This window comes from Barbus barbus, assembly GCF_936440315.1.
Source record: "Barbus barbus genome assembly, chromosome: 12".
Lineage (NCBI taxonomy): Eukaryota > Metazoa > Chordata > Actinopteri > Cypriniformes > Cyprinidae > Barbus > Barbus barbus.
The window spans coordinates 19,146,677-19,174,153 of NC_136740.1; the positions used below are offsets into that span (position 1 = coordinate 19,146,677).

General features: G+C 37.5%; 3 protein-coding genes across 3 annotated transcripts; 1 reads left to right on the forward strand and 2 right to left on the reverse strand.

The window, feature by feature from the left end:
* Positions 1-1,242: 1,242 nt before the first annotated feature.
* LOC306877982 (synaptotagmin-11-like) lies at positions 1,243-12,189 on the reverse strand. The gene is made up of 4 exons (XM_079430052.1): positions 11,921-12,189; positions 7,040-7,953; positions 5,036-5,156; positions 1,243-4,409 (listed from the first exon to the last, which is right to left on the reverse strand). The coding sequence occupies exons 1-4, from the start codon at positions 11,952-11,954 to the stop codon at positions 4,099-4,101; spliced, it is 1,380 nt and encodes a 459-aa protein (XP_079286178.1). The 5' UTR covers positions 11,955-12,189; the 3' UTR covers positions 1,243-4,098.
* Positions 12,190-12,612: 423 nt separating this feature from the next.
* Positions 12,613-23,199, reverse strand: LOC306878607 (mothers against decapentaplegic homolog 4-like). Its single transcript, XM_079431038.1, has 12 exons — positions 23,104-23,199; positions 22,227-22,473; positions 18,724-18,898; positions 18,566-18,589; positions 18,098-18,289; positions 17,560-17,769; positions 17,264-17,368; positions 16,347-16,400; positions 16,073-16,256; positions 15,818-15,986; positions 15,462-15,600; positions 12,613-14,596 (listed from the first exon to the last, which is right to left on the reverse strand). Exons 2-12 carry the CDS (start codon positions 22,461-22,463, stop codon positions 14,385-14,387), a joined length of 1,701 nt encoding a protein of 566 aa, XP_079287164.1. The 5' UTR covers positions 22,464-22,473; positions 23,104-23,199; the 3' UTR covers positions 12,613-14,384.
* Positions 23,200-23,968: 769 nt separating this feature from the next.
* On the forward strand, positions 23,969-27,477 carry chtopb (chromatin target of PRMT1b). The gene is made up of 7 exons (XM_079430161.1): positions 23,969-24,033; positions 24,297-24,416; positions 24,522-24,672; positions 24,768-24,930; positions 25,011-25,142; positions 25,696-25,740; positions 26,515-27,477. The coding sequence occupies exons 2-7, from the start codon at positions 24,352-24,354 to the stop codon at positions 26,703-26,705; spliced, it is 747 nt and encodes a 248-aa protein (XP_079286287.1). The 5' UTR covers positions 23,969-24,033; positions 24,297-24,351; the 3' UTR covers positions 26,706-27,477.

Genomic DNA, 27,477 nt, shown 5'->3' on the forward strand with positions numbered 1-27,477 from the left:
GAATGAGTGAGTCCTTTGAGATGGTAAAGTGTAGAAATAAAAAAGATCTTTATTACAAACCCGCTAGATGTGCCCTTTATATTAGGTCTCAGTCCTTGTCTGCTGTGTCTGAAACAAGGATTTTGTTGAATGGTTTTGTCATTTTTCATGGTAGATGCATGTGATGTCCCTCATTAAGGGTGCGGCCAGCCCACACGCTGAGACGTTTTTAAGCCGTTGTTTGCTATTTTACCTAACAGTGACAAAAGTAGTCTTAGGACTGTGTGATTGGGTCTGTTTCTCACATGTGGCATTTCTCACATATGCACTTTGACTTAATTGCATTGCTTCAGATGAAAAATAGTTTAGGACTTGCATGGGGTATCGCTTTTAAACCAGAATTATCTTTATTCTTTCAAATCTGTGGAAGGACAATATATATCAATGCAGATCTTTATTGTAATCAACAGACAAGTAGTTGCATGAACAACAAATCTCAAAGAATGTAACCTAAATGAAGCTTAAAATTGTGATGTGTACAGAGAGTCTAGTCATATATGTCTAGTCAGTTATAATTTTATTGTCACAGTTCAAAAGTTTAATGGGTTGTTCAGCTCCCTTTATATCAGCATTCCTGTTCTGTTTCAGAAATTAAATGAGGAAGCATGGTCTACCAGAAGCTTGTTTTTTTTTTTTTCTAGAAAAAGTCTTTCATTGGAAATGAAGTAGTATATTAAGGTCATCTCACGTCATAATTGAAACCCTTCACAAAGACTCTTTGGAGAGTCAATTAGTCTCATATCAGTTTGCCGCAATTCTCAACTTAAAAAATTACTCAGTAAACCAAACTTTTTTATACGTGTAAACAATCATTTGATAAATAGAACCTGGGACATTTCTCAGACTTGCCAAGAAGCTTCTGGTGCAAAAGAAGATACTATTGTTTTTCATTTTTTAGTCAAACATGTCTGATAACATTTAAATATAAGAATTGTTTTTATCAGTGATATAAGAGCGAGACAAAAGAAACCCTCATGGTTAATTTAGTAATTGAAAAAAATATTTTAATTGACGTCACTGTTCACACCGCAGATATTTGCTTTGGTTTAGCTTTAATGCCATTCATTTACTAAGACACTATAATATTGGCATACAGTATTTTGATTATCCAAAGTTTCTTAATTTTCTAAGACCAAGCACATTTTGAAAATATGCTAAATAATTTAGATAATGGAGTGAAAATATACTAGAGGAGAGAGAATTCAATTGTGTATCACGTTTATTTTGCACATTCAGTGGGTGTTAAGAACAGTAACATACAGGTGGGTGTGTAACATTAGCAGAGCTCTCACAGCATTTTGCAGTACAGTATATGTCAAATATTCACAAGATTTTTTTTTGTTTGCACTAATACAACATTTTGCCTGCCAATTAATTTTTGAACACCAAAGTGATTGTGTATAGGTCACATATGATTTTTTTTAAATACCTTTTTAATCTATTGTGTTTTTTTTTTCTCCTGTGTGTTGTCACATGGACTAAATATTTTAAATCTTTCCATTTTGTCATACCAGTGATCCGAAACAAAAAGTATCTTCTATATGAAAGACATTACTGGGTGGATAGGGTGCGGTTTTATACAGGGAGTGTGGCTTAAGCATGTAAGAAGCTTGAATGGAAAGAAGCGTTTTTTTTCCATCCAGAATTACAGTTTAGAATCTAACATCTCTATGATAGACAAACCGTGTGCCATACAACCAGCTGACCACTAGATCAGGAATGTTTGAATGCATGTATAGGAAGTGACATTGTGTGTTTCCCAGATCTGTTATTGTCCTTGCTCTGCTGGGTCTCCTGAATCTTGGGCATATTTCCTGCTTGGGATGGAAATCTAGAATAATGTAATGGTTTTGGTTCCGATTTTATTTATTAATATTTATGAAATACTAAAAACAAAACACATAATATGTATTATTAAACTACATAACCAGTAACTACATGTTGTCATATACTTAAAAATAAAGGTTCCAAAATGGGGATTTTGCAGAAATGCAATACAAAAACCATTTTTTGCTCCCCAAAAAACCTTCAAGTGAACATTTCTAAAAATAAATTATTTTTTTTAATGTAAAGATCATTTTAAAAATCTAAAGAACATTTTTCCGCCTTCCTGCAATGGAAGGTTCATGGATGTTATAGGTTCTTCATGGCACCATCAATGCCGATAAAGAACCTTTATTTTTAAGAGTGTGTACTGTAGTTGTGTTGTGTATTCAATACATTAAAAATAACCGACTCATTAGATTCACTTGTTTAGGAATCGTAGTATACTGGTTGTGCTAAATGATTTTTATTCAGTAAAAACTGCCTAATTAGAGTCCTTTTTTGGGAGTCGCACTTGACTGTGCTGTATGTTTTTGATTCATTAAAAAGATCAGACTCATTATTTGTTTGAGATTCATACTACACTGGTCACACTGTATGGTTTTGATTCAATACATGGACTGAATCGATTCATGAGCCATTTATTCTGTAATTGGTGTACACTAGGCTCACTATATGTTTCACGCTGTAAATTCAGTAGCAGTGTTATGTCACTGCTGAATAAATTGTGTAGGAAACTTATAAAACAGGAAAGTGTCAGAATTTTTTAATACAATGTTAGCAAAAATTGCACATGCGAGAATCGTTAATGGAGATAAACGTCATGTTTCCAGTATTTTTGGTTCCCAATCTTAATTCTAACGCCACATGAAACGCAGTATGCCAGATTCAGACATCAGACTTCGTAAATGAACAGTGACAAGCACCAATCAGAGATAAAGGCCCAGGCTATCGGCAGGCACACTGGCAAACCATGACTTTACAGTTTCTCATCAAAAAAGAGAGATGTTACAAAGTGGTATAAGACAAAAAAGTGAAACTGAGGTGAAGGAGGTACATGTATGCTAGAAGAACAGACTGTTATTAATAGAATTACATGAACATCTCCCCATTGACTTTATGAACTATGAACTACAAATGATAAAACGCTACATATCCTTCCATTTCCCAAACATCACACCAAAGGGCTCAGAACGACCCTGTAATATACCAGAGCTTTCAAGCTCTAAACTACGAACACACCTCTTTGTCTATCTCTATATCACACAGGATTTAAAATGAAAGTGAATCCAATCCACCTTAAAAAGGCCATCTGATGACATTGGCTAGTACAATCTACGAGCGACTGTTTTATGTGAAGCGAAGCTCTGGTGTATGAAATTCATACAGACAGTGACATTCAAAGTAAGTTTGTAGCATAGCAGTGCAGATCAAGTTGTTCAGGGCCAGATTTATACAAAGTATACGATGAAATCATTGCACAAACAATAAATCAGGCCCAGAGTGCTGCCAATAGGGTTATTGTTGTACAATCACACGACTCAACTTGTAGCTGTGGAGAATGACACAGCAGGAACCTCCGAAACATCTCCAGCCAAAGCTAACAGAACAATTCATACTTTAGAGTATATCATACAACCTCTGTGTCACTTCAGTGCATTTCTCAGTGGAGAATCAATACATATAAGACGCTCGTCACAAGCTCCTTCAAAACAAACTCCTTCCACAAACTTCCAGAAATCAGATGCCTCAAAAAAAAAGGGCCTGTTTAATGTGCACCAGCATCACAAATCCACACAATGTCCTGTTCTGGAGTGAAATATGGTGCGTCAAGACATGCGTTAAGTTTTATTAGGACAGTTACAGAATCCCAAACCTCATAAATTCCTAACAGTCAATATGTTTTTTGTTATTTTGGTATCGATTATTATTTTTCATGTATGTTTGTGTTCAGGCGGTGTGTATGTGTGTGTATATGTGAGCAACTGAGTGAGAAAGTAAATGTGTACTTTAAAAAGATTCATTTCCGAGGCCCATCATCGCATTAGCAATGACGTAAAAATTGGCTTAAGTCTTTTTTTTTTTTTTTACAAGTCTTCCTTATAATCACTTAACTTCCATGTAGTGACGGTAACAAAAAGGCATCTATTCTCGGAACTCTCTCTCTCTCGTTATTAAATGTTTCCTGTGTGCCTGTGTTTGAGCGTGTGTGCGGAGAGAGATTGTGGTGAAACTCTAATATTCATTGAGCGTGTGCCACTTTGAGATTTGGCGCCGTGGGTTTTGGCAGACCTCCTGCCAGTGGGTGGCTCCTGAGGGGCCGGGGCTGTTTGCGCCGAGTACCAGGTGTCCCAAGGGCTGGTTTTTAGTAGTACGGTCAAAATCCATGACCTGGAACTCAATAGAGATGTCTGGCAGCAACTCAGCCGGCACGTCATAGATGAAGGATTCGTTAAAGACTGGATTGAGCGTGCATTTCTTCACATGCGTTTTCTTCTTGGCAATGCGCTTGTGGCCATAGAACACATTCAACTTCACATACGGATCTGGGTCACAAAATAAAACAGGTTATTAGATTCGACTTTGAAGTGAGATATAAAAATTATAATTTTTAAAATACTATAATTTTACATTACTTCAATGGATTGTAATTTTAAAACTAATGTAATGTGTTAAATATACTCTGTGTATATTTGACTGTCAAAAGTTTAGGGTCTGTCATTTTTTTTATATCAATACTTTTAATTAATCAATTAATCAAAACTGACAGTAAAGACATTTATGGTGTTACAGATATATCTATTTAAAAAAAATTCTGTTATTTTGAACTTTCTATTCATCAAAAATCCTGAGACAAATGTATCATGATTTTCACAAAATATTAAGAACCACAAATGTTTTCAACATAGATAATAATAAGAAATCTATCTTGAACACTAGATTAGCATATTAGAGTAATGGCTGCTGAATATTCAGCTTTGCTATCATCAAAAAAAACAAAAACATTTTAAAATGTATTCAAATAGAAATCTGCAATAGTATTCCATAAAATTACTGATTTACTTATTTTTTTATCAAACAAATGCAGTATAAGAGACTTAAAAACAAAAAAATCATACTGACCCCAAAACTTTTAAACAAGTGTTCTAAACTAAAATTAAATTATACTTACTTCCAGATTGACCAGTGATGTCCAATTTTGGGAGGTGTTTCGCTTTTAACACCACCACACTCAGTCTGTGAGAAACAGGCTGATAGGAGAGAGAGACCAGCAGCTCTCCACGGCTCACACACTGCAGAAATTCAAAAACACATACACAAACGTTTATAAAGACAACCAGGTAAAGTTTTTAAGACAATATATTTATTGAATAGACCTCTTTGGCTTGAATCAACATTACAATACATGTAAGAATATACCTGGGTTCACTAATCTCTTCAGCACACGGTGTATTAGCAAAGGAACTGATCAGATGCAGTAATAGTAAGTACAAACTGAGTGGGCTGATGACTTGTTAAAAACTTGTTTTCTGTTTATCTTCGCAGCTCATCCTTCAGAGCATGGGTTCTGTGTGGAGGCACGAGGAGGCTTTTATGTACGTGCCAACTGGATTGTCTACGCATCATCTAAACCCACTCAGTGAGCAGGAGGATAAGCACATTTATCAATGACTACAAACGGCAGTAGGAGGATGAGACAGTGATGCACAGTGATTCAGTGCTGAGCTCATACAAGTGTCAGACTTATAAAAAGAACCCAGTCACACAATGCAAGCACAAACTGAATGAAGGAAATACCTGTTACATTTCTTGTTATTATTAAATTGTTAATTGTTATTTTACAGTATAATATACAGTGTTGAGGGTAGCGCATATGGGTGGTGATGGCGCAGTGGATGAGACACATGCCGTTGGTGTGAGAGACCTGGGTTCGAATCCACTGTGAGACACCAATGTCTCACCCCTGAGCAAGACACTTAACCCCTAGTTGCTCCAGAGGCGTGTGACCTCTGACATATATAGCAATTGTAAGTCGCTTTGGATAAAAGCGTCAGCTAAATGAATAAATGTAAATGTAAATACAATTAATGTGAGTTATGTAATCAGATTTTTTCAGAGTAACTAAGGAGTTACTTTTTCAAATACATAATACCAGTTACTCTTTTTTGTCATTTATTGACTAACAGTTCTCCTGGGAGTAAGTGCAGAGGCATAGTGTGTGCTGTGTGTGCAAACATGATGGTTACTGTAATTCTAGACTATGCGCCAGATGTAGTAAACAGGGCAAATTAGCACAAGAGTGCAATTCCAATTTCTGCGGGTGATTTACTGATAACAAGTAAATTTGAAAAAACACGGACGCAACATCTCATTTACATATTGACCAATGCAATTACCAAGCGCAGTGCAAAATAGCGTAGTCGGAAATAAGTAGAGCTGATGCTCATCAGGTGTGGGTGATCTACTTACGACACAGGTGCAAAATAGTTTAAGACATGCTTTTTTGGGCGTTAAATAATAGCGCAAATACTAGTAATTTGATGAGCACAAACGTTAGTAAATCGCGTTGCATGATTCATATTAATACTCTCCTCCCATAAATTTTGCGTCTGAAAGGGAAACTCTTACAAATGCATATTCAATAAGATCAGGTGCAAAAATAACTCTGCCCACGCCTTTTCAGCACTAATTCTTCACTGCTCATCTTTAGTACATTCTGAAACTACTTTTTTAACAGCAAAACATAACATTTGTGTTTCATTTTTTGAAAATAGAAATTTTTAACTTTTAAAAACAAGCCCAGCCCAGATTGAAAAAGTAACAGAAAAGTAGTTACACATTACTTTCCATAAAATTAATCATTAGTAATTAGTTACTATAATTAACATAATTAGTTAACATAATTATTAACATAATTAGTTACTTTTTTAGGGAATAACACAATATTGTAATGCATTACTTTTAAAGTATCTTTTTCCAACACATTATAAATAATAATAAAAAAATCTTATTCTTGCTTTTGATCTTTCTTTTTCATTCTGCATGTGTAAAGCACTTTATAATGCACTGCACTGTGCTATACAATAGTCAGAATCTGAATTTGAGCTAGGTACTATAGGATAGACTTGAGTTTGTGGCTCATATTTACTTTTTGTTGTGTTACGCTGTTTCTCACCTGCATGCTTCTCTTTGTGATCTGTTGCGTAATATGGACCCGGCCTGTACTTGGATCCACACCTACCAGCGGAACCATCGCCTCTCCGATCACATCATCACGTGAGAACCGGTCAAAGCTCAGCACCAGGAAGTGCAGAGTGAGATCCGACAGGGAGCTGTATGGCACGCCATAAAATGTGAAGGTCTCCTCAAACGCAGGTTCCAGAGTCTTCCTCAGGACCCGAGTCTTAACGCGATGTTTCTTCTCGGGAAGAATGGTCATCTTCACATAGGGGTCGGCACTGCCCGCATGGCCTTCTACGGCTGGTAACCCCCGAGCCTCCAGGATGGTGACCACCAAGGCCTTTTTGGGGAAGTTATAATCGATTGCGATGCTGAGATCTCCTCGGCTGGGCTCTTCTGCGGGGGTGAATGGTGTAGCCGTGCTGGAAACCGTAGTACTGGAGGTCTGACTGCTGCTGGCAGAGCTGCTGTCCAGACAGTAATCCGCATGCACAGGAAGTTCCCTCTCCAGCTTGAGAACCTCATGGCCACTCTCCCCGAGCCTCATCTGCATTTGTTTCTCTCCCAGCAAGCCGTTTTCTGCTGCCGAATCCATATCTACCAGCACCACTGGGCGGCCCTTGTTGCTTTGAGCCCCATCGGTGGTCTGGGATCTGGCCTGTCGTGCCACTCGTATGATCCTCTTGCTGCTGTTAAGAGTGTCGGGGTAGATGCTCATTCCTTTCAGCATGTGAATAAACCTGTACGGTGGATCTGTTAGAGGATCACTTTGTTCCGATTGGATTCCATGAAGCTTGTAGTTCGTCCTGTTGTAATGTTTCTGACAGCAAGTCCACACAAATATCAATGCAATGACTGCAATGACCAACACACCGGCACCGATAAACCCCGCCAGCACTGGGGACATATCTAAAAGAGAAAAACAGGGACAGAACAGTAAACTGACTGACGAACAACTCAGTCGCATCCATCTACATTCACCCACAGCATATTCGTACCTGAAGATGTTCACAAGCTTAAAATTGTAAAGAATAAATAAGTATTTCTTGTTAAAGCTTTTGGTTAAAGCACAAAAGCTCAGAACATGCAGACACTGACAAACTCACGGTAGACTCGCTCTATATCTACTCCATGCCCACTCCACCCGCACATGCAGAGGAGCAGTCATCCCACACAGCAGCGACAACTGCATCCGGTCTCACGCTACAGCAACACAGCTATGAAATATTTAACATTCTTATCTTGGTGTACTTACACTTGGTTCTGTGTAAAAGCTGTATCAACGTGTATGCCATTGTCATTGGGATGTAAATGCATTTGATTGTATGCTACATTACGAATGTTACTTAAAGAAATCTTTTTTTGGGATAAATATGCTGCCTCAAATGCTGTAAAGAATAGAATTTGTCCATTAAGAAAAAAAATAAAAACTAGATGCATTTTCTTTTTCCTTCTTCTATATTAACTTAGCATGGACTCATTAAATTGGTCAAAAGTGACAGTGAAGACATTTATACTGTTACAAAAGATGTCCATATAAATATATATATAAAATATTCAATAATAATAATATAAAATATTAGATATAAATATAATATTTCATATATTGTATTTTATATTGTATAATATTTTAAATATTATATATATTATTATGTATACTATTATATATAAAATTATAAATGCTGTTCTTTTGAACTTTCTATTCATCAAAGAGTCCTGAAAAAAAAATGCATCAAGGTTTCCACAAAAATATAAAGCAGTCTTCAACTGCTGAACTGGATGCAGTTTTGGTGAACATAAGAGACTTCTTTCTACCGACCTGAAACTTTTTTGATATAAAATAAATAAAAATAATTGCATTTACAGTAAATTAACAAAAGCTGAAGGACCGTTTATTTTTTTAAGCTTTCTGTCCTTGTGTTGTCAGGACAGTGACATAAATTAAGACTTAGATAACGGAAACATTGTCTGGGAGAGTGTTTGTGATATATGTCCATTGTAAAATGTGCTGCTCAAACATGATTTGCTTAACAATGAATCTTGAAGCTGATCACTCTATCCACACCACAATACCATTTTACGTCAAAGTGACCTAACTTATGAGATCAGATGTGAGGTCAGCAGTTTTACTGGATGCCCCGGGAGCATTTTTGTGATGAATGAAGACAAAGATTCAGAAAAGAAAGATAAGGCAGAAAAAATCAAATAAGTAGAGGAGTCTAATCATCACAGCCCAGAAAGAACAGCATGATGGAGCTACAGCCAAAATTAACAGCGTGAAGCAGACAGAAAAAGATATTTGCCAGCGCTCCACCCAGTCTGTTGTTCTTTGCTCCATCACTCTCACCCAACCCCACACAAAGACCCTCACCCCACTTGCTAGATGATGCAAGATTTGGCAGGCTCCGAAAAAAACAGCTGCTCCAATTACCTGGAAACATCCCATGGGGCACAGACACATATGAACCAAAAGAACACGCAAACAAAGAGGATAGACACCCACCTCACGCGCACAGTTTCGCTAGAGTTTTTAATCAATTTACTGACCAATGTACCAAAGCATCTGACCTCTCAATGACATCTCAATGACTGAATTCTTGGCGTACTCTGTATTTCTCAGGATATAAATCAAAGTAACATCTCTTTAGAGCCCTGACAGGTGTGTCTAGACTGTGGACACGGTAGAGTGATCAAATATCAAAAAAACAGCGATATATCAGCCTAGGGTGTTGGTAACTCATTGCTAGTTAAAACATTGCAGGAAGGAGAAACTGTGAGGGTTGCTAAAAGAACCCTATCAATGTTATGCCCTTGAGGAAGGCAATTAGTGGACCGTAAGATCCTTCAAATGAAAAGAATCTGCTAAATTACTGTGGATGAGGACAAGTTACCTGATGTGTACTCTGACTTTCCCATACCAGAAAATGGCAATACAAAGTACCATTTACGGCAGTGAAATCAATTCAAGACATTCATTTACCAACCCTGACAGAAATTAGTACTGCCAGTTATTCCAGCACTGTGATCTCAGTGTGCATACGTCATATCAGAATGATGCAGCAGAAACATCTAGAAAAACCTTGTGATGTAATGAAAGTAGCAGCAGTTTTTTTTTTTTTTTTACATATTGTGGCATACATTCAAGTGAAACGGATTATTGAAAAGATAAAAATGTAAGGCGGGACCTGGCTCAGTGCCTTGGTTGTTGATTGGATGGAGTCTATTGCAAGAAAGCTGACTAAATGATAGGAGAAGTCAGGCAAAAATTATCAGAGAAATCGATAATTATGACTATTAATCATTAATCTTTAAAAAATTATTAGATTTAAACATGTATGGATGAATTGTTTACAATAAGATTATTAAATTGTGTTAAGAAAATAGCTAGGGTGAATTTCCTTTTCATGCTGACCTCAAAATATAAATGTTAAATAAAAAAGTCTTTGATTTTAGATTTTGAGCTGAGCCAAAGCATTTTTAATTCATTAAAAATGAATCACAGATCGCTGGTTGTATCTCAAACAAGATAAGATCCACCATTGTGAAAAAATTGGCGAAGAAATTGTCTTCTAAACAAGGTCCTAGAGTAAATCCTACATGACTCTGCACATCATCTAAAGCACACGGTGCCTGCTCTTTGAATACATGTACAGCCCACAGTGAGAGTGGGCAAAGAAGCTGTGTCTGGAGCATGAACGTCTCTCGGAGGCTCATGCCAGATGGAGGTGGGCACTGGGGCATCAGATCCGAGGACACTCCTTCCATCACGTTATCCCACATCCCACAGTTATGCTTTTACATTAGCCCTAAAAATTACATTTCCTTAAAGATAATGATTTTCATATCAGTTTAGTAATTAAAGTGAAACATATAAAACAGAGAACAACAACATACTCAGTTTTCAGCTTCTTTACTAAAATTGTTCTCAAACATTTGTCTTAATTCAGGCATAGTAGAGAGGAAATCAATTTTGTATAATTCTGAGAATAAACAAAATGTTTTTACACATAATTCCAGTGTATTTTGTTGTATACCAATATTATTTATAAAAACCCTAATGCCACTCCCTTCATTACCCCATCACTGTACATCTGAATACTACAACACTTATACTGTCTTTTTACACTGAACACCACAAACATGGTCCCAGAGGGGCATTAATACTTACACTGTAAATCATGAAAGACTGGAAAAAAACATGTCTTTAAATATTGCTGCAGAAAATGGGGGGTCTTGGAGCCTAAGAGGCTGGCACCTGTCAAAGAGCAGCTGAGAGCAAAAGATAAAAAAAAAATAATAATAATTTTATCAATACAAATGAAACTCTATGGGACATAAGGGTGTGTAAATGATGACTAATTTTCATTTTAGGTTAAACTGTTTCTATAAGAGGGTTTTAAGCTAAATGATTGAAACGAGAATAGAGAACCTCATCTGCATAACTGTGCAGTTGACTCCAACCTTATAGTCACTTAGATGGAGCCCTTGTAGCCTAATAAATTCCCCGTGTGACAACTAGCCCCAATAGGTTAGCTGGTGTTTTTGAGGACACATGGGTGGAGGCTGTAATCTCAGCGGTGCGTTATTAACAAACAAAGAGCCTTCGGGTCCAGTCCGGAATAGACATCACGTCATTCTCCCATCTCACACTGCGCATCACTCCATTAAAACACTTTTGCAACATGGCGACGTTCGCAAACGCTCATAATTTAACCAATCAGTGCATGACTGAACAACAGCCTGTATTGATGGTGGTTGTATAGTCTTGATTTAAAAAGCTCGACAAGCGCTCACATCATAAATGAGTGCTATCTGAACCAGGTCAAATGTATCCATAATGCGTAACATTCATATCTCAGGCCTGTGCTATACTCACCGTACGCCGCGCGTATGTCAGTGATCTCAGCCATTTTGAGGGTTGGGCGCGCTGCGATCCGGATAACAGCCGTGGAATAAACAATAAATGTCGACGGTCCTTCGTTTAGCTGATATAATGTGGATGATTCATGGCTACATCTCTACGGTACGCTACTACGGTCCAGGCCGTTGTCGGATGCTGCGTGCTGAAGGATGCTGAGCGTCGGGATGCACTGCGTCAGATGGAGAGTCTGACCGTAAGTACCGCCCACCAGCAGCGCGCATCTCATTGACAGCATCCCGACACCGTACCGTCCTGTATTTTCCAGCAATTTCTTATCCGCCGAAAATTTATAAATTGTAACAATAACTCATGATCCTACTGAAAATATAGTTTTTTTTTTTTTTTGTAACAGCTACAACTACTTTGCATATAATATAATTGCATTGTATTTTTCTTTTGAAAGATTACATGCAATTAGAAATGAGAAAACACTTATGTGGATAGGAATACTTCCCTATTCAAAACGCACTGTTAAATAAGCAGGATGTCCAAAAATGAAATAGGCCTATTCATGATATAGTTGCAGGGTTTTCCATAATGGGGTTCATGAATTAGAAAACTGCAGGGGCAGTTGATGAAAAGCTAATAATTAATAAAATCCTAAAATTGTAAAATTAAAATAATTTTAAAATCAAAACAGTCCAAATAACTTACTAAATAGGCTTACATATTTTATTTGTATACTTGCATGTCATGTGACCATTAAATGTTAACAACTGTGAACATGCAAATGTGTTCTTAAATCATTGAAATATTAACTTAAAATCTCAGAGGGTACTTCAAGTAAATATTTCAGGTTAAAGGGGTTCGGCGGACAAAAAAGTTTGGTAATTCCTAACCTGGACCCTTTGCTATCCTATGAGGCCAGAAGGGTGATATACAGTACCAAGAAAGTTGTTATCTGTGATTGTTGTATGTTATGCAAGATGTCATATATCTTCTGGCAGACAATGATGCTTAATGAATTTAGGATATTAGTATTTTTATTTTATAGTGATTGTTTTATGGAAGCAATAAGGCACTTGAGTGCATGCTGTATTCTGAATATAGTCACGGCTGAAGCTGTGCTGGATAAGGGTCCTTGAACACATCCTACAATAGCAAAAATAATTTAGGAAACCCATCTCTTGGAGGCATCCTGCCTAACTCCCTTTTGTCATGAATATATTCAGAATATAGCACATCCTCTCTCAGAATCCTTGAATTAAATACAGTTTGTAATAAAGTTAAACGTCAGTCAGGTAAACCAAAATGCAAAGCTGTGTATGAGTGAATGCGATACTTGAAAGAAACACTAGGTGTCCATTCTTCTGTATCAGTGTCATGGCTTATAAAGGCTTTTCTGCATGTATGAAGTGTCAGACTGTTTTGGCACATAGTTCAGCACTGTTAAATATCTCCCTCACGTATAGCCTAGCAGACAAAAATCCCACGGTTAACAACATTTTATCTCTGTATCCCTAAATTATAAACTATTATGGTATTCATAAGTCTAATGTCATTAAAACGACAGATTCTTTGATCTCATTTTTGGTCTCATTTCAAGATTTTTCAGATAAAATACACTGCCTTGTAAAATATAGCACATTTTCAGTCCTGCTGTTTATAAATGCATTTATGCCTGCGCTCAGCATTCAGATCAGCTGACATTTGAAGAACTATGATAAATCAGATTGAGTCAGAGCTTTAACACTCAGAGACCCAGCGGTACGGCAATGCTTGCATAAAGAAATTAAATAACACCCAATTATATATGCATACACTTCGATATGAATATTTATTATTTACATTTTTTAACTTCTTAACCTTACTGGTTGACTTGTTGATAGCCTATATTGTTTTTTTCAAAAACATTTCTGTGCTGAATTGTGTTGTTAATTCAAAACTTTCATTTTTACTTTAATTTCATTTACATTTTGCAACCCTAAATGCCCAGTCCATTTTTGCTATTTTATTTTTTAAATTATACCTTTATGTAAATTTTGCCTTATCAAATGGTCTTTATAACTACTGGCTTTCTACAGACATGTTAAAGGGTTAAAAAATATCATTAATATCCGTGCTTGGGTCTCTGAGGATTGAGAATATTAATCGTGTTATCATAGGAATCTTTCTCTCCCTCTTAACCAACTTACTTTCACCTCTTCTGGACCTCCATTAGTGTGAACTCATCAGCAGGGCCTTTGGTCTGTGTTACCATGACAACCAGGTCAACAGCACCCAAGAGTGGACTAAACACTGGTCAGTTCAAAGGCACTTTGCTGGCCAAGGCTGTGGAAAGACAGTGTGTGTGAAGGCTTGTGTGTATGTGGGACTATGAGTCACTGTTTGCCTGTGCAGATGTGTGTGTGTCTCTCTTTCTCTCTGTCTGTCATCCTCCGTTTTTGTGACAGGGCTTGTCTATTTTGCAGTCTGTGGTTCAGTTGGCAGGTCCGGGGTCAGCGAGGGGCATGGTGTGCAGGACCTCATCCAGCAGCTGCAGGGCACGGTGTAGATGAACTTCCACCCAGCACGGTGTCTGTTTGATGGTCTGTCGAGGGTAGTCAGGTCCCCAGCCCTTTACAAAACTCAGCTTCAGGATACACAAACGTCTCAGGTCATCAACACCTATCCCGGCTGCCGCCGACAGACCTGTGAAAATGTATAAGGAAGAGTGTGTATTACAGGAAGCAAGTGCAATTTTGGCACTATTTTAAGATTATTTTAACATTTGGGAATATTTCCATTATTCCATATTTCCAATTTCTTTCTCAGTAATAAATTGTAACCTTACAGTTTGGTACAATACAAAATTATTAATTTTGATAATTATCAACAGAGTCCAAACTATGCAGTTCAATTGCTATTAAATTAATAGGAGTATGAGTCTTTTAAATCATTTGTCAAAAAGACTACTTCAAAAGAGTCAATATTTTGTGAATAGGACTACTCTGGTATGTTTTTAATTCACTAAAAAGTACCAGTTCATAAAAGTAATTTGTTCATGAATCAAAATACACTGGTCATGCTGTATATTTGAGATGGTCCTCACTGCAGAACACAAGATCCAGGGGGCGTGGTTGGATCTAGATACATATTACATATACCTAAACCTACCCGTCTCCACCCCCTGATCCCTAAACCCACCCATCCCCACCCCTAAACCTACCATCTCCACCCCCTAGATGTGGATCAAACCCCGCCCCCTGTCTCTTTGTTCTGCTATGAGGGGCTACTGGTATATTTAGGATTCTCTAAATTAACTGCATTGGCATTATTATGCTGTACACATGTTTTTCATCACATCACGTTCAATTCAGACTACAAAACTGGGTAAATTACATGTTTTGGTGCCTGGATTTATATTCAGCGCACTGCTGATGAAAAGCAGTTCAGGAAAGACTGGCACCACAGAGTAAACAAAACAGTCTTGGGGTTTTAGGAAAAGTTAACGAGATTGTTCAAATAGTGATCACATTTAACTGGAAAATCTGTGTTTTTGGGACCAGCAACTCACTGATGGCAGGAGCGATTCCTCCAACACTGCCAGGCCCGGGGATGTTCCCAGCCACTGCTGCAGCCTGTGCAGCCGCAGCTGCCTGTGCAGTCGCCGCTTGCTGCTGCATCTGCCTGTGACACTGACGAAGATCAAACACCTGGGGGAACAAACTGCTCTTAGTTCACAAACACTTACTGATCCAGATATTTCAGTTCTTGTCTACAACTTTATGCTTAACTTTACTGATTATGCTTGCTTTCTGGAACAATTTCAAAAAGAGCTGTCTGGCCCAAAAGTTGTTCCCCTGGTTTTGATTCCTGATTTAATTGCAAAGAAAAAAGCAGTGCTAAAGAGTGATGTCATTAAAGATGTACCTTAATGAGGGCTCCTGGGTAGATCTTGTGAACGGCATCCCCTGGCGTTCTCCCTGCCTCTCTGTCCAGGTAGTAACTTTGCACAAATACAGCATGGTCACTAAGGCAACGCATCCACACATCCCCCTCCCCACGGCACTCCAGCTGAACACCTTTACCAATGTGAAGCCTGTTGGGCAGATGTCAGGTGTTCAGAAGCTTGAATCTCCGGCGATGAATGAATGTGTAGAAGTATTATGTTCAATGCACACTAACCGTGCTCTCTCGCTGGCATCAGTTCGGTGAACATTGCTCAGCTGACCCAAACAAAAGCGGTCCCCACCTGAAGGGTCCACATATCCATCCACCGTCACCACAGGACAATTGGCTAGAACTTTAAACATCTCCCCGACCTGCACGTCCATCTCGAAGTAAGAGATTGAGCACCAGAACTCTGGGCCTGCAGTGCACAAACAAATGACACACTAATTTAATACAGAGAGTGGTTTATGTAAATGTGTGTGTGTGTGTGTGAGTGTGTGTGTTGTACCTGGATGGTTAGAAACTGGTTGAGGATATGAGGCTGGTGTGTGATGCCTGGACCCTGATAACAGTTTAAAAATAACATTAACACAATTAAAAACAAAATGATACAATGATGGTAAAGATGAAAGTGAGATATATATACATTTATTTCTATCATATAAATATATATCGATCATGACAACTCTGAAGATTTTAGCATGGTAATGGATATGACAATGTTAATGTATTTGGACTTGGCGGAATAGATCTGCTACACTGCTGCTGCTGGATTGCTGCTGCTGTTGGTTATTGCTTATGGATTTATTGGATTGGATTATGGATGCTTTATGCAAATGTATGTTTATTATTATTGAAACCACAGTCAACATAGAGCATGAAGACTAGACATGTTTCAAAGGTCATAGATGTTCTTCAAAGAACTTGTTCATGTCTATTAGACACATGAAAAAAGAAATACCAGGTTCCCATTACTTCTCTTTCTTTGCACTGAGCAATTTACACTAACCTGCTAACATTTTTGCAGGACAGGGCAGCTCTTCTTCTGAACATGCAAAATGTACATATATTATTTATTATTACATTTGTTTCCCTCTCTGTGCCCACATACTGTATTTTGATGAAGCTAAATTCTCAATAAAACAGTTTTCATTGGTATATTTTACTGTTTCTGTTGTCAGACAATGGAATGAATATGAAATCTGCACTAAAAAAATCATGATAATCGCACCGTCGTCTGATGAAATCAAATACACATAAGATAATGATAATAGCTGTACTGTGATTTTGGCTACTTGCATGTAAAATTAGAGAAGCAACATAACTAATTTATATATTTTATATATTATATGAGGTTATTAAATTATTTTACGATTATTATTATGTACATTTTACAAAAACGTGTTGACATGTAAATGTACATACAGAAGTGGCTAGTGTGAGGGGGAGGGGCTTGCTGATGACTCCGCCCATTCTGCTGTGGTCCAGCAGGAGTATAGGAGGCTGTGCTGGTCCCTGTCCAGGTTGTTGCTGAGATGTTTAAAAATAAACACATTTAATATGACTTCATACTGATGTCATAGATCAGAGTTACACTGATAATGTCATACAGATGAACTGCCTTACAAACATATACAACTTGTAAAGTCTTGATAATAAAATTCAACAAGCTCAATAGTCAATACATGACCCTATGTGATTTATAAAAAGTAAAAACTCACTGTGGTATGATCCCTGTGTTTGTGTATGCTTTGAGGTGCTGTATTCACTGACAGAGGGCTGCTGGGAAGAGGGCAGGCTGTGTGTGGGTGTGTGACTGTGTGTTGGGGTGGAAGGTGGAGAGCTGGAGGTCAAGGCCCGTCCCGCTGGGGATGCGATCTGCAATAGTCCCTCAGGGCGTTCCGCCTGCATTGACAACCTGGATGCACTTGCTTTAGCGAGTAAGAGAGATAATGAGATTGATAATGTTTTATTATAATGAGACACATTATTATTTTTTTATACCAACTAGTAGATTTTGAAAAATGTTGTTATGCACACCCCATTTATTATCAGTCAATCAATCAATCCAGTATAATAGGTAAAAAATAAATAAATACTAAATAAAGCTTATTAAATATGCCCCATAATGCAATTAGATGTTTTTTTGTTCAAATCATTCAATTGCATTGAAACATATTTACTACATTCATTTTTATGATTACACTGCCAGCGCTGTTTTGCGACAAAACCCCTTACTCCATGCTTTGCTGTACTTACAGGGTGGAGAGAGGGGCAGGCTTGGGTAGAGAGTGACCGAGGAAGTGGTCCGCTGGGGCGGCTCTGGGGACATCAGTCTCAGCTGCTGTGGGCTGTAGTGATCTGGAGGATGATGATCTTGCTGTAAGGTCATACTCGACGGACCCTCCATCTGGATGCAGTCATGTATGTGCTCTTCTTTTATCAGCCTGCCTGAGGGATGAGAACGAGTGTCAAAACATCTTTGAGCTCCTTTCCAAACTCCAAACTCCTGCCCTGTTTGTATCTTTCCCTGCAAGGCAAGTCCTTGCATGTCTTGATCTGACACATTTTATGGCAGTCTCTGTCTGATTAAAGGCTCGCTGCCAGCAGCGCAGCAATCAGAGCCATCAGCGATTAGCCCGGATGAATGCTTGAGACATTCTTTCACATGTGGAGAAGAAATACAAGCGTTAATGTCCTCCACTATTTACTCAGAGCTCCACTCACCTGTGTTTGGCAAACTGAATCCCACTGAGAAGAAAGAAAAATAATAGAGTCAAACATTCATTGCCTATTCTTTATCAAAATATTTCCTTGTAAAACGATAAAAGTGATAAAAAATGTTTAGTTAATTTCATAGTTCGTGTTTTTAGTAACATACGCACCAATCCCAGGGGACACCACGCGTTCATAGTGGTAGGGGTTCACACACACGTTGTCGTACTTCAGATCGAATGCATACTGACAGAACTTGACATGCTTGAGTTCATTCTTGTGAAGGTCTGGCCATCGCCACAGACGAGCGTATATGACATGAGGGAAACCTTTCCGCCCAGCCACCTGAGGAGTAAAAACAACATTATTATGTATTCATAATTAGAGAAATTAACAAATTTTTAAACAAATTAAAATATTTACACAGCTTTATGGGGTTGTCAACTGTATCTGAGGCTTGCATGTTCTTTTGTTTAAGTTACGTGCAAGTTATGAATACTCAGCAAAGCAAATACCTGCTGATTTTCTACCTACCGACTTCTCTATATTCTGTTGAAATTTTTGTTCATCATTTTGATCTATTATCTATTAAGTGTTATTATTACTGCGCTGATTGGAACATTTTCTGGAGTGCATGCACCGATAATCACTTATCCTCAGTATCATATTCATTCTCCACCCTGTCCCGAGTCCTAACACCATTCCAAACAACTATTCTCAGTGAGAAAAATGAATTTGATGATTTTGGCTCACGAGAAAGACATAACTAATGGCTTAGAAATAGATGAGCTTGTTACCCTTTTTGCCAAATGAAATAGTAGACTGATGCTGTAATGTGATGTAAAACACAACTGGAAAATGTGACAATCATGGTCTCTCATCTCTGTTTAATGGACCTTAAGTATAAAACTAATGTGAAAATTAGGGCTCAAAATAATAATTACTAATAATGTCATGATTTATTTGGAAAATGTCAAGTGAATTAGCTAAAATGTTCTTTATGCCTCTACCGTTCAAAAGTTTGGGGTGAGTCTCTTATACTCAAAACAGTAATATTGAGAATTATTACAATTTAAAATGACTGTTTTCTACTTTAACAATTTGTATTGTAATTTATTCCTGTGATGGAAAAGCTGAATTGTCAGCAGCCATTACTCCAGTCTTTCTTCAGAAATCTGTCTAATATGCTGATTTGGAGCTGAAGAAACATTTATTATTATCATCGATATTGAAAACATTATGCTGCTTATTTTTTTTTGTGGAAACTGTGATATTTTTTTCCTGATTGTTTGATGAATAGAACATTTTGAAAAGTAAAAATGTAAGATTTTTTTTTCTTTACTGTCACTTTTGGTCAATTTTAATGCATCCTTCTATCTGTATTAAAATCTTACTGCCCCCAAACTTCTGCATGGTGGTCTATATTTGTATACATTTCTTTCCAGTTATATTTAGTTTTAAAGAAAATATGTTTTAGAGATAAGTTTACATCATAATTATATTGTATTATATATTTAGATAATATCAGATAAGATAATTTTAGGTAATTTTTGTCGTATCTAAACAAGTCAAGCTATAGATCTAAATTTTGTTTCTAAGGATTTAAAGAGCTTTTGTTACTAATTCACAATGCATCCATATTAAATATTAACTAGACATGAGTTAAGAATGGTCAAACTTTTGGATGGATGGACAGGTCTGAAGTCAGGGATGTTCTATCAGAAAGGACAAGAGGGAACACAGAAGATAAAAAGTACAGAGAAACATTTGACTCTGGTGTCAGTCCATCTTCTCTAAATCAAGTGTGAGTGGCAACACACTGTGACCTCATTTGCTATTGGAATGACTTACAATTCTCCACCCAGGAGACTGACCTTCCTGAGCTAGTCAAAGTGGAGACAGTCGGCGCACAGACAGAGACAGAGCTGGTCCACTGCCAAACCTATTACATTTTACAAAGTCTCACACACAGACAGAGCACCGTATTAAACCCTCAGAACTCTCTCATTTTCATAAACATCGCATTTCTCCACTAACAAACCCTAATCAAGCTGTGCTTGAAATGAAACAGAGAGTTCAGCGCAAAGCCATATTGATGCACATATGCATTTACAACTTGTTGCATAAATGTCCTACTTGAACACATTGCACTCATGCTTCAAATACAGACGTCTCTCTCCCACATACACAGACTGCGAGACAGACAGGCTTAAGCTTGGCCCTGCCCCTTTCCTGTGTTTCAGACAAAACAACCCTTCCTCGCCCTCCACCCGCCTCTCTGCCCGTCTACAGCTGGGGGAAGGGAAAACTCTCTGTCTAGCTCTCCACGGGCCTCTCTTCTCTCTCAAATCATGAAATGACTATTTCGGGAGAAAAGATTCCATGTTAACATCACTCATACCTCGATTCTCCTCCGCTGATGGTTATAAATGCCACAGAGGTGAAAGTCTGCCAGACTTTTGGTCTTAAATGTGAAAACTGATCACATAACAAAATGTATTAGAAAACATTACGATATGATGTGACTGTTTATTTGTCGGTAAAAGTGTTTATACATGCTTTTTGGGTCGACTGGCTCTTTAAGTGAATCTATTTCAGTTAATTATGTTCTTGAAAATTCATTATAATGTAGATGACACAAGTGAAGTCACGTCTGTCATAGAAGCGGCATGGAACCTCTAGGAAAAATTTGCTGTGTCTTTTTCTGTATTTTGACATGTAATTAACGCTGACATGCGGGAGCTTTATTTGATATTGTTTATGTTCAGATTTCATTTGAAGTGGTGAACTGGTCACATACCCTGTTTACACAATGTCAGTTACATTCAGAGAAATAATTAACACTGAAAAATGATTGCTCTTTTCCATAATAACAGCCTATTTATGTGTAAGATGATACCTACAGCCTGGTATACAATATATTACCCTGCTGGAAAAAAAAAACAGCATTGCTTAGCATGCATTTCAGTGTTAATTCTGTATTATCTTTATACTAACTATTATAGTATTCATATTATTATTTTGAATTGGCTTTTATTTTTTCAGCTTTCATTTTAATTTTAGTTTCAGTTTTAGTAATTTTGTTACATGCTTTTATAATTTTTTATTAGATTTCTTTATATCTATATAGCTTTAATTAATTTTATTTTAGTTTTAGTTTTAATTATTTTAGTACTTCAACCTACTGCTCTAACTTCACTCTGTTACTGTAACTTATTCATTTCAGTTAATTGTTAAGACAACATTTCTAATTTTGCATAATTTTTAAAAAGTGTGTTATTTCATATTTTTATTTAATCCTTATTTCAATGAACAATTTTTTAAATAGTTTAAGTTTTAGTTAAAAATAACAACACTGGCTCGTATATGGCTTGGATGGGATGTTTAACTAGATTAACTTGCTTCCTTGGTCAACCAGCATCATCAAAAGTCACTGACTATTTGTGGTTGAATCCTGTTAGTAGTTAAGTTTCACATGAATATGTTGGTTGACCAGACAGACCAGCTCCATACCAGCTGAATTAACATAGCTAACTATATTTCAACAGGGTAGACACTTGTTTAGCATGGTCTTACATACTATGAACTGTTACTCCAGATTACACGTTGTCTGATTTTCATTAAGTATGATTAATAAGTGTCAACAGATGATGTGAGCCGGTAGTGCTCTGACCTGCAAACGTCCGTCCAGCGTTCTTTGTATGGTGACACACTTGCTTGGATGAACTCCATTTGTTATGATAGCAGTGATGAGGGAGTCAAGCTCGTCTCTTTTCTCTTTAAGTTTCTTTACCAGGCTTTCGATGGCACGTTTGGCGAAGCTCTCATTCTCTCCTCCCTGGCGGTGGCACATCAGGCTGTGAACAATGCTTAAACATGCATCACTGCTGCTGGGCGCATTCACAGACATTCTGCTCCCACTAATTTAGAAGAGAAGCAAAGAAAAAAATGGTACATGAATGTGGCCTGGACACTTCAGCAACACTTAAAAATGTATAAATGTCATCATGGCATTGGATATAAACACATAAAATCATGTGGTAATTGTTTTAAAGAAAGAATGAAAGGACAAGCACAGTTTTCACTCAAAACATTTCACAAAAAGTTGATTTTCAAACTTTTCAAGCGTGGTAAAAATGTCCAAAAACTTTTGGGGCCACTGTATAGTCTTCAAAGCAATACAGAAAATGTATCCAAATACAAGAATGTAACCACAGGTCTCAGAACTGGCATTGTTGCACAGGTGATGTGGAGAATAAGATTTCATTTCAAGTAGGCTAACTTAATAGGCAGATACCCATAAACAGATTTCAGAAATAAAGGATTCAATTCAATGTAACTATACTTATTACTAAACAAATAAACTTATATGAAAACTCATAATAGACGTGTCCATCACTCTCAACTTAAGTGGGAAACGCCGAACAGTTACTTCCTGACTCAGACACGTATTTATTCGGTTTCACTCTTTCTGAGACCGCAACTATTAATTACTAAATACATACAACACAAACAACAAATTCATGTAAGGCGATATAAGGACTACTTACAATGCACTTAGGTGTCACATGTGCGTGCTCTTCTGTGTATGTCTGCATACGCCTGACTCGCTCGCGGTACTTGCTCGTTTGTGCAGAGAGAGAGAGAGAGAGAGAGAGAGAGAGAGAGAGAGAGAGAGAGAGAGAGAGAGAGAGAGAGAGAGAGAGAGAGCGGTAACTCCACTGGCGACACAAATGTATACAAGCGGCAGTAAACCTGAAATCTGAAACGGAGACTAAGACCAGCGACCACAATTATGTAATGTAATGTAATTAAAAATAAATACATAAATAAATAAATAGTAATAAGCAATAAGTCGGAGCGCAAAAAAATAAAGAATTTTCAAACTTTGTGAAAAGAATGGTGATATTTTTGGTTGCTGCTCGAAATCATTTTAAAGTTCTGTAAACGCAAGTAAAAGTGAAGTAGTAACAAGAACTAACCCTGCTAAAAAAACCTGGCTGGGATACCTGGTCGGTCAGCTGACTTGTATAGTAAAACATCTTAGATTTAATTTAGGATTTTATAAATCCATTTAGATTTAATCTTAGGTTTGATTAATAATACTACGGATCAATAAGAAACCCTTAACTGGGTCTTTTTGATTTTGACTGATGAAGAATTGATGATCAATTTTTTTTTTCTTACAATAATATACACAATATAGGCTAAATGTTTCTCTTAAGGCTTAAACATTTAACATCACTCTAATAGTGAAATAAAAAAAGATAAAAAACGTTACACAAAATATTATCCAGATCATATTTTAATTAATAATTAGAAAATTAAATAAAACCGATGTTATTCTTCGACGCAGATGGTAGTGTCCATGTGCCGCTCTGTCCGGTAGAGGGCGGTAAACATTCAGCCGAAGCGCGGCAGCTTGGGGGTGAATCAGTGTCAAAACTCCGCACACCTGGCACAAAACATCCGACTAAAAAGTAACGTTGTGCTGTGCACCTGCATTGATATTAACTTGAATGGTGTTAAAATCAATAAACGCGATTTTATAAGTAATATTTAAAGTCTAAATATTAAAATATGCGACTTTTCTGTACAATTTTGCACGTTCAAATGTTTGCAAAGTTATGTTCCGTGCAAATCGGTTGATTGCTGAACTAGCCCAGACATACACTTAGAAATAAGACTGTAGGGTAAAGTTAGATGTCAACACTAATTTCGCTTCTCATTCGGTCTTTTTTAGCATATGTGTGTCTGAAAGTCTGACTTGTAAGTTACACCGCAAGCTGGATGTGAAAATGAATCCTCAGGATTCCCAAAAGTTCATTCTGAGCAGCACATGCACCGTCTCTCTGCATGACCGGTGAGAATTAGTCTTGCAGTTCTGCTGTTATCGAAATGTAGTCCAGAAATACATTTGTTTACAGTGCATCCACTGTAATATTGTGGTGTGATTCTCTGTCTGAAGCTTCACCACTTTGCTGAAGCATCAGCCGGCAGATGTGATGGACAACACAGCTGCAGTGAACCAGCAGACTGCAGCCTCGCTGAAGAACCAGCACCTGGCTCTGGAGATGGCCAACAGACCTTCTGTGCTGGCCGCCCTTCATAACACATCTGTCAGGCACATTCTGTTTGAAGAAATACAAAACTCTCAGAGCTGATGTTCTCTGATAGTAGACTAAATAGTTTCTGTGACTCTTCCTCTCTGCAGAATATAAATAATAAACTGTGCAAAGTGAGCGTGAAGGCGAGACTCGGCTGTCCCGTGGGGAGAGGGGGCATGATGGGACTGCGGGGGCAAATGAGAGGAGGAGGAGGAGGCGGCGGTGGTGGTGGCAGAAGAGGACTGGTCAAAGGATTTTACACAAGGAAAAGTGAGAGAGAGTAGATGAGATATAATGTAATGCTGATGTTTATCTCATGTACATGCATGTATGTGTGTTTTGGGGTGCAGGCATAAGATGTCTGCGAGGGGTAGTCTCCTCTCTAGGTGTTCAGAAGGGGTGGAGCCAGCAACAGCGTGGAGGAATTGTGAATTGGACTGGACCAGTGGGAAACAGAGGGGGAGGAGCCATTAGAAAGACAGGTGAGAACATGGAGGTCTGTAATACTTGTCCCAGTAATCACACTTAACAGTATTTGCACTTGACCACTTGTTCAGTTACATGATATATTTGCTGTATTTGGCCTAAGTGTTCAAGTGGCCATGAAAAGTGAAGACCGCAAGTGCGTGGAGAACTCACTCACACTTTTTTTTTTTCAGTACCTTACAATACTTTACAATAATCTTCTAAATTTCTGTATCAATAAAATGTGCAACACTTTACTAATTGAGTCTAATTCCAGTGATAATTGAATTAATTTAACTTACACTTAAGTTTTTCTTGCTATCGCACAATTGTGGGGTGCATGAGTTCAATGCTTGGCCCCAGACGTACGCAACTTGCATGCTGCCATCTTTGCATCTGTAAAACATTGGTTGTGAATAATTATTTTCATGCCGCACACAAATAACACCCTGAAAACCCCATTGCTCCATTTTGCACTGAAATTGTTATATTTAAAGACCTAAATGATTAGGGAATTTGTAAAACAAAAATTAACCTTAGCAACTCTTTCCTAATGTTTGGATTCTTCAGAAGGAAATGCAGAGCGGCAGGTGCCACATCCAGGAGCAGCACAAGGTTTGGAAAACTTTCCCATCTTACTAGTTCTTCTGTTGATTAGATAATCATAGTTATCCTGCTGCTATGGGAAGTTTCTGATCAGCTGATTAAGTGTTGTTGATGTGTAAATCTGGGTGGTCTGTGTTAATATTTTGGGTCAATCTTTGTGGCTTTATGGACATAAATATAAAAAAAAGCTTTAAAAGTTACAAAAAAATCTCACAAGGTTAAGGACAGTTTGATTCCTTATGATCTAACCCCTTTGTATTTTAGTTTCTTTTTGACTAATCTTTTATGCACTAATCATACACTTGTTTATTAAGCAAATTACTCTGATAATGATGACAGATGAAATATTCTGGAATGAAAAAGCCAACAACAGTCACAAAAATATATGCTAAATATGATTAGAATTGCCTACATATTTGCTTAAATGTACAAATGTAGTTCCATTTGCTTTTTGGCTGTTGACATGTTCAGTGCATTCAGTGAGCATCAGAGAAGATTGCAGTAATTTACCTGGTTATGGAAACACTTTAAACAAATGGGCTTTGTTTCATTTCTTTTCAAATGGTGCAGATAAATTAATTTCTTGATTATTAATTTTCGCTCTGCTCAACAACTCTGAGCACTAAAAAACGGGAAGATGTTTCTTTTTTATTCATATTGTAAGAATATCATGCATATTTGTCTCCTCACTGAAGTGATACGATTAAATTCCGTGCATGAAAATGTTTTCAGTCATAACCATCACTCTGTTTTAGCTATAAAATAACTCGTTTATCTGCACAGGTGGCGGTTGTTTTACGCCTGTCAGTAGAGCACATTCAGGGTGTAGCCGGGCCAGATTCGACAGCCACCAGATTCCTTCTCGGGAGCAGTTGGATGAACAACTGGATGAGTACATGTCCATGACCAAGAGCCATCTGGATGCAGAGCTGGATGCATATATGGCTGAGGTGGATTTGGGTGACCGTGTGTGATTGAGCTCCACTGCATATTCCTTAGTTCAACCCTAACTAATGGAGCATGTAGTCTGACTTGCAGATAGACTTCTTTGTTACAGGGCTATATGTCCTTATTGGTTGACCTCAGCAGACTTGAACTAAATGTATATAGTTGCTGTGTCCCTCAGAGCTCTGCTGCTTAGGAAAAGTTTGACTTCTAGTTTGTTACACTAATTGAACAATAATTATTTTTCCCACAGTCTTACTGAACAAGAAAGATTTCAAAGCTTTCCGAAGGCTTGTGCTGCTTTCTAGGAAAACTCGTTTTAGTAATCCAGCACGATGTTGTTTCAGAGAATACCGCTTCACTTTATTTGATAAGAAGTTTCACTGAATACTCGCATTGAATGGACATGAATCGCCCCTCAGTTAAAAGTTTACTAGTTAATATTTTTATGAGCTGTTTGTAATTAGAAACAAATGTGTTTAATAGCCAACATGACATCCTTTTCCTCATGTTTTGGTTGTAAATTGAATCAAGAATCATATGACACCAGTAATAAGATTTCAGACTTGTTTGGGTTATATAACTGGTCTGTTGGAGCTACTTCATGTGTCATCTTTTCTTTTCACAGCAGGGTTTTGTATCAGTCCGATTTGATTAGAATATGCAAGATTGTTGGATTATGTGCTACAGGTGGTGATTAAAAAAAAATAATTAATGTGTTCAACAAATTCAACTGTTTAAACACACCCTGTGGTGATAGTTGGTTTTCATATTCTTTAATAAAAGATGTTTGTTAATTGC

Excerpts from the sequence above, each read along its gene's own strand:
- LOC306878607 (XM_079431038.1), bottom strand. The coding sequence starts at position 22,463 with ATGTCTGTGAATGCGCCCAGCAGCAGTGATGCATGTTTAAGCATTGTT. Across the intron at positions 18,290-18,565 it reads ATTCAGTTTGCCAAACACAG|GCAGGCTGATAAAAGAAGAG; the intron begins GTGAGTGGAGCT and ends CTCATCCCTCAG. Across the intron at positions 16,257-16,346 it reads ACCAGTTTCTAACCATCCAG|GCCCAGAGTTCTGGTGCTCA; the intron begins GTACAACACACA and ends TGTGCACTGCAG.
- LOC306877982 (XM_079430052.1), bottom strand. The coding sequence starts at position 11,954 with ATGGCTGAGATCACTGACATACGCGCGGCGTACG. Across the intron at positions 7,954-11,920 it reads TGACATACGCGCGGCGTACG|ATATGTCCCCAGTGCTGGCG; the intron begins GTGAGTATAGCA and ends TTTCTCTTTTAG. Across the intron at positions 5,157-7,039 it reads TCACAAAGAGAAGCATGCAG|TGTGTGAGCCGTGGAGAGCT; the intron begins GTGAGAAACAGC and ends GAATTTCTGCAG.
- chtopb (XM_079430161.1), top strand. The coding sequence starts at position 24,352 with ATGAATCCTCAGGATTCCCAAAAGTTCATTCTGAGCAGCACATGCACC. Across the intron at positions 24,417-24,521 it reads ACCGTCTCTCTGCATGACCG|CTTCACCACTTTGCTGAAGC; the intron begins GTGAGAATTAGT and ends CTCTGTCTGAAG. Across the intron at positions 25,143-25,695 it reads AGGAGCCATTAGAAAGACAG|AAGGAAATGCAGAGCGGCAG; the intron begins GTGAGAACATGG and ends TGGATTCTTCAG.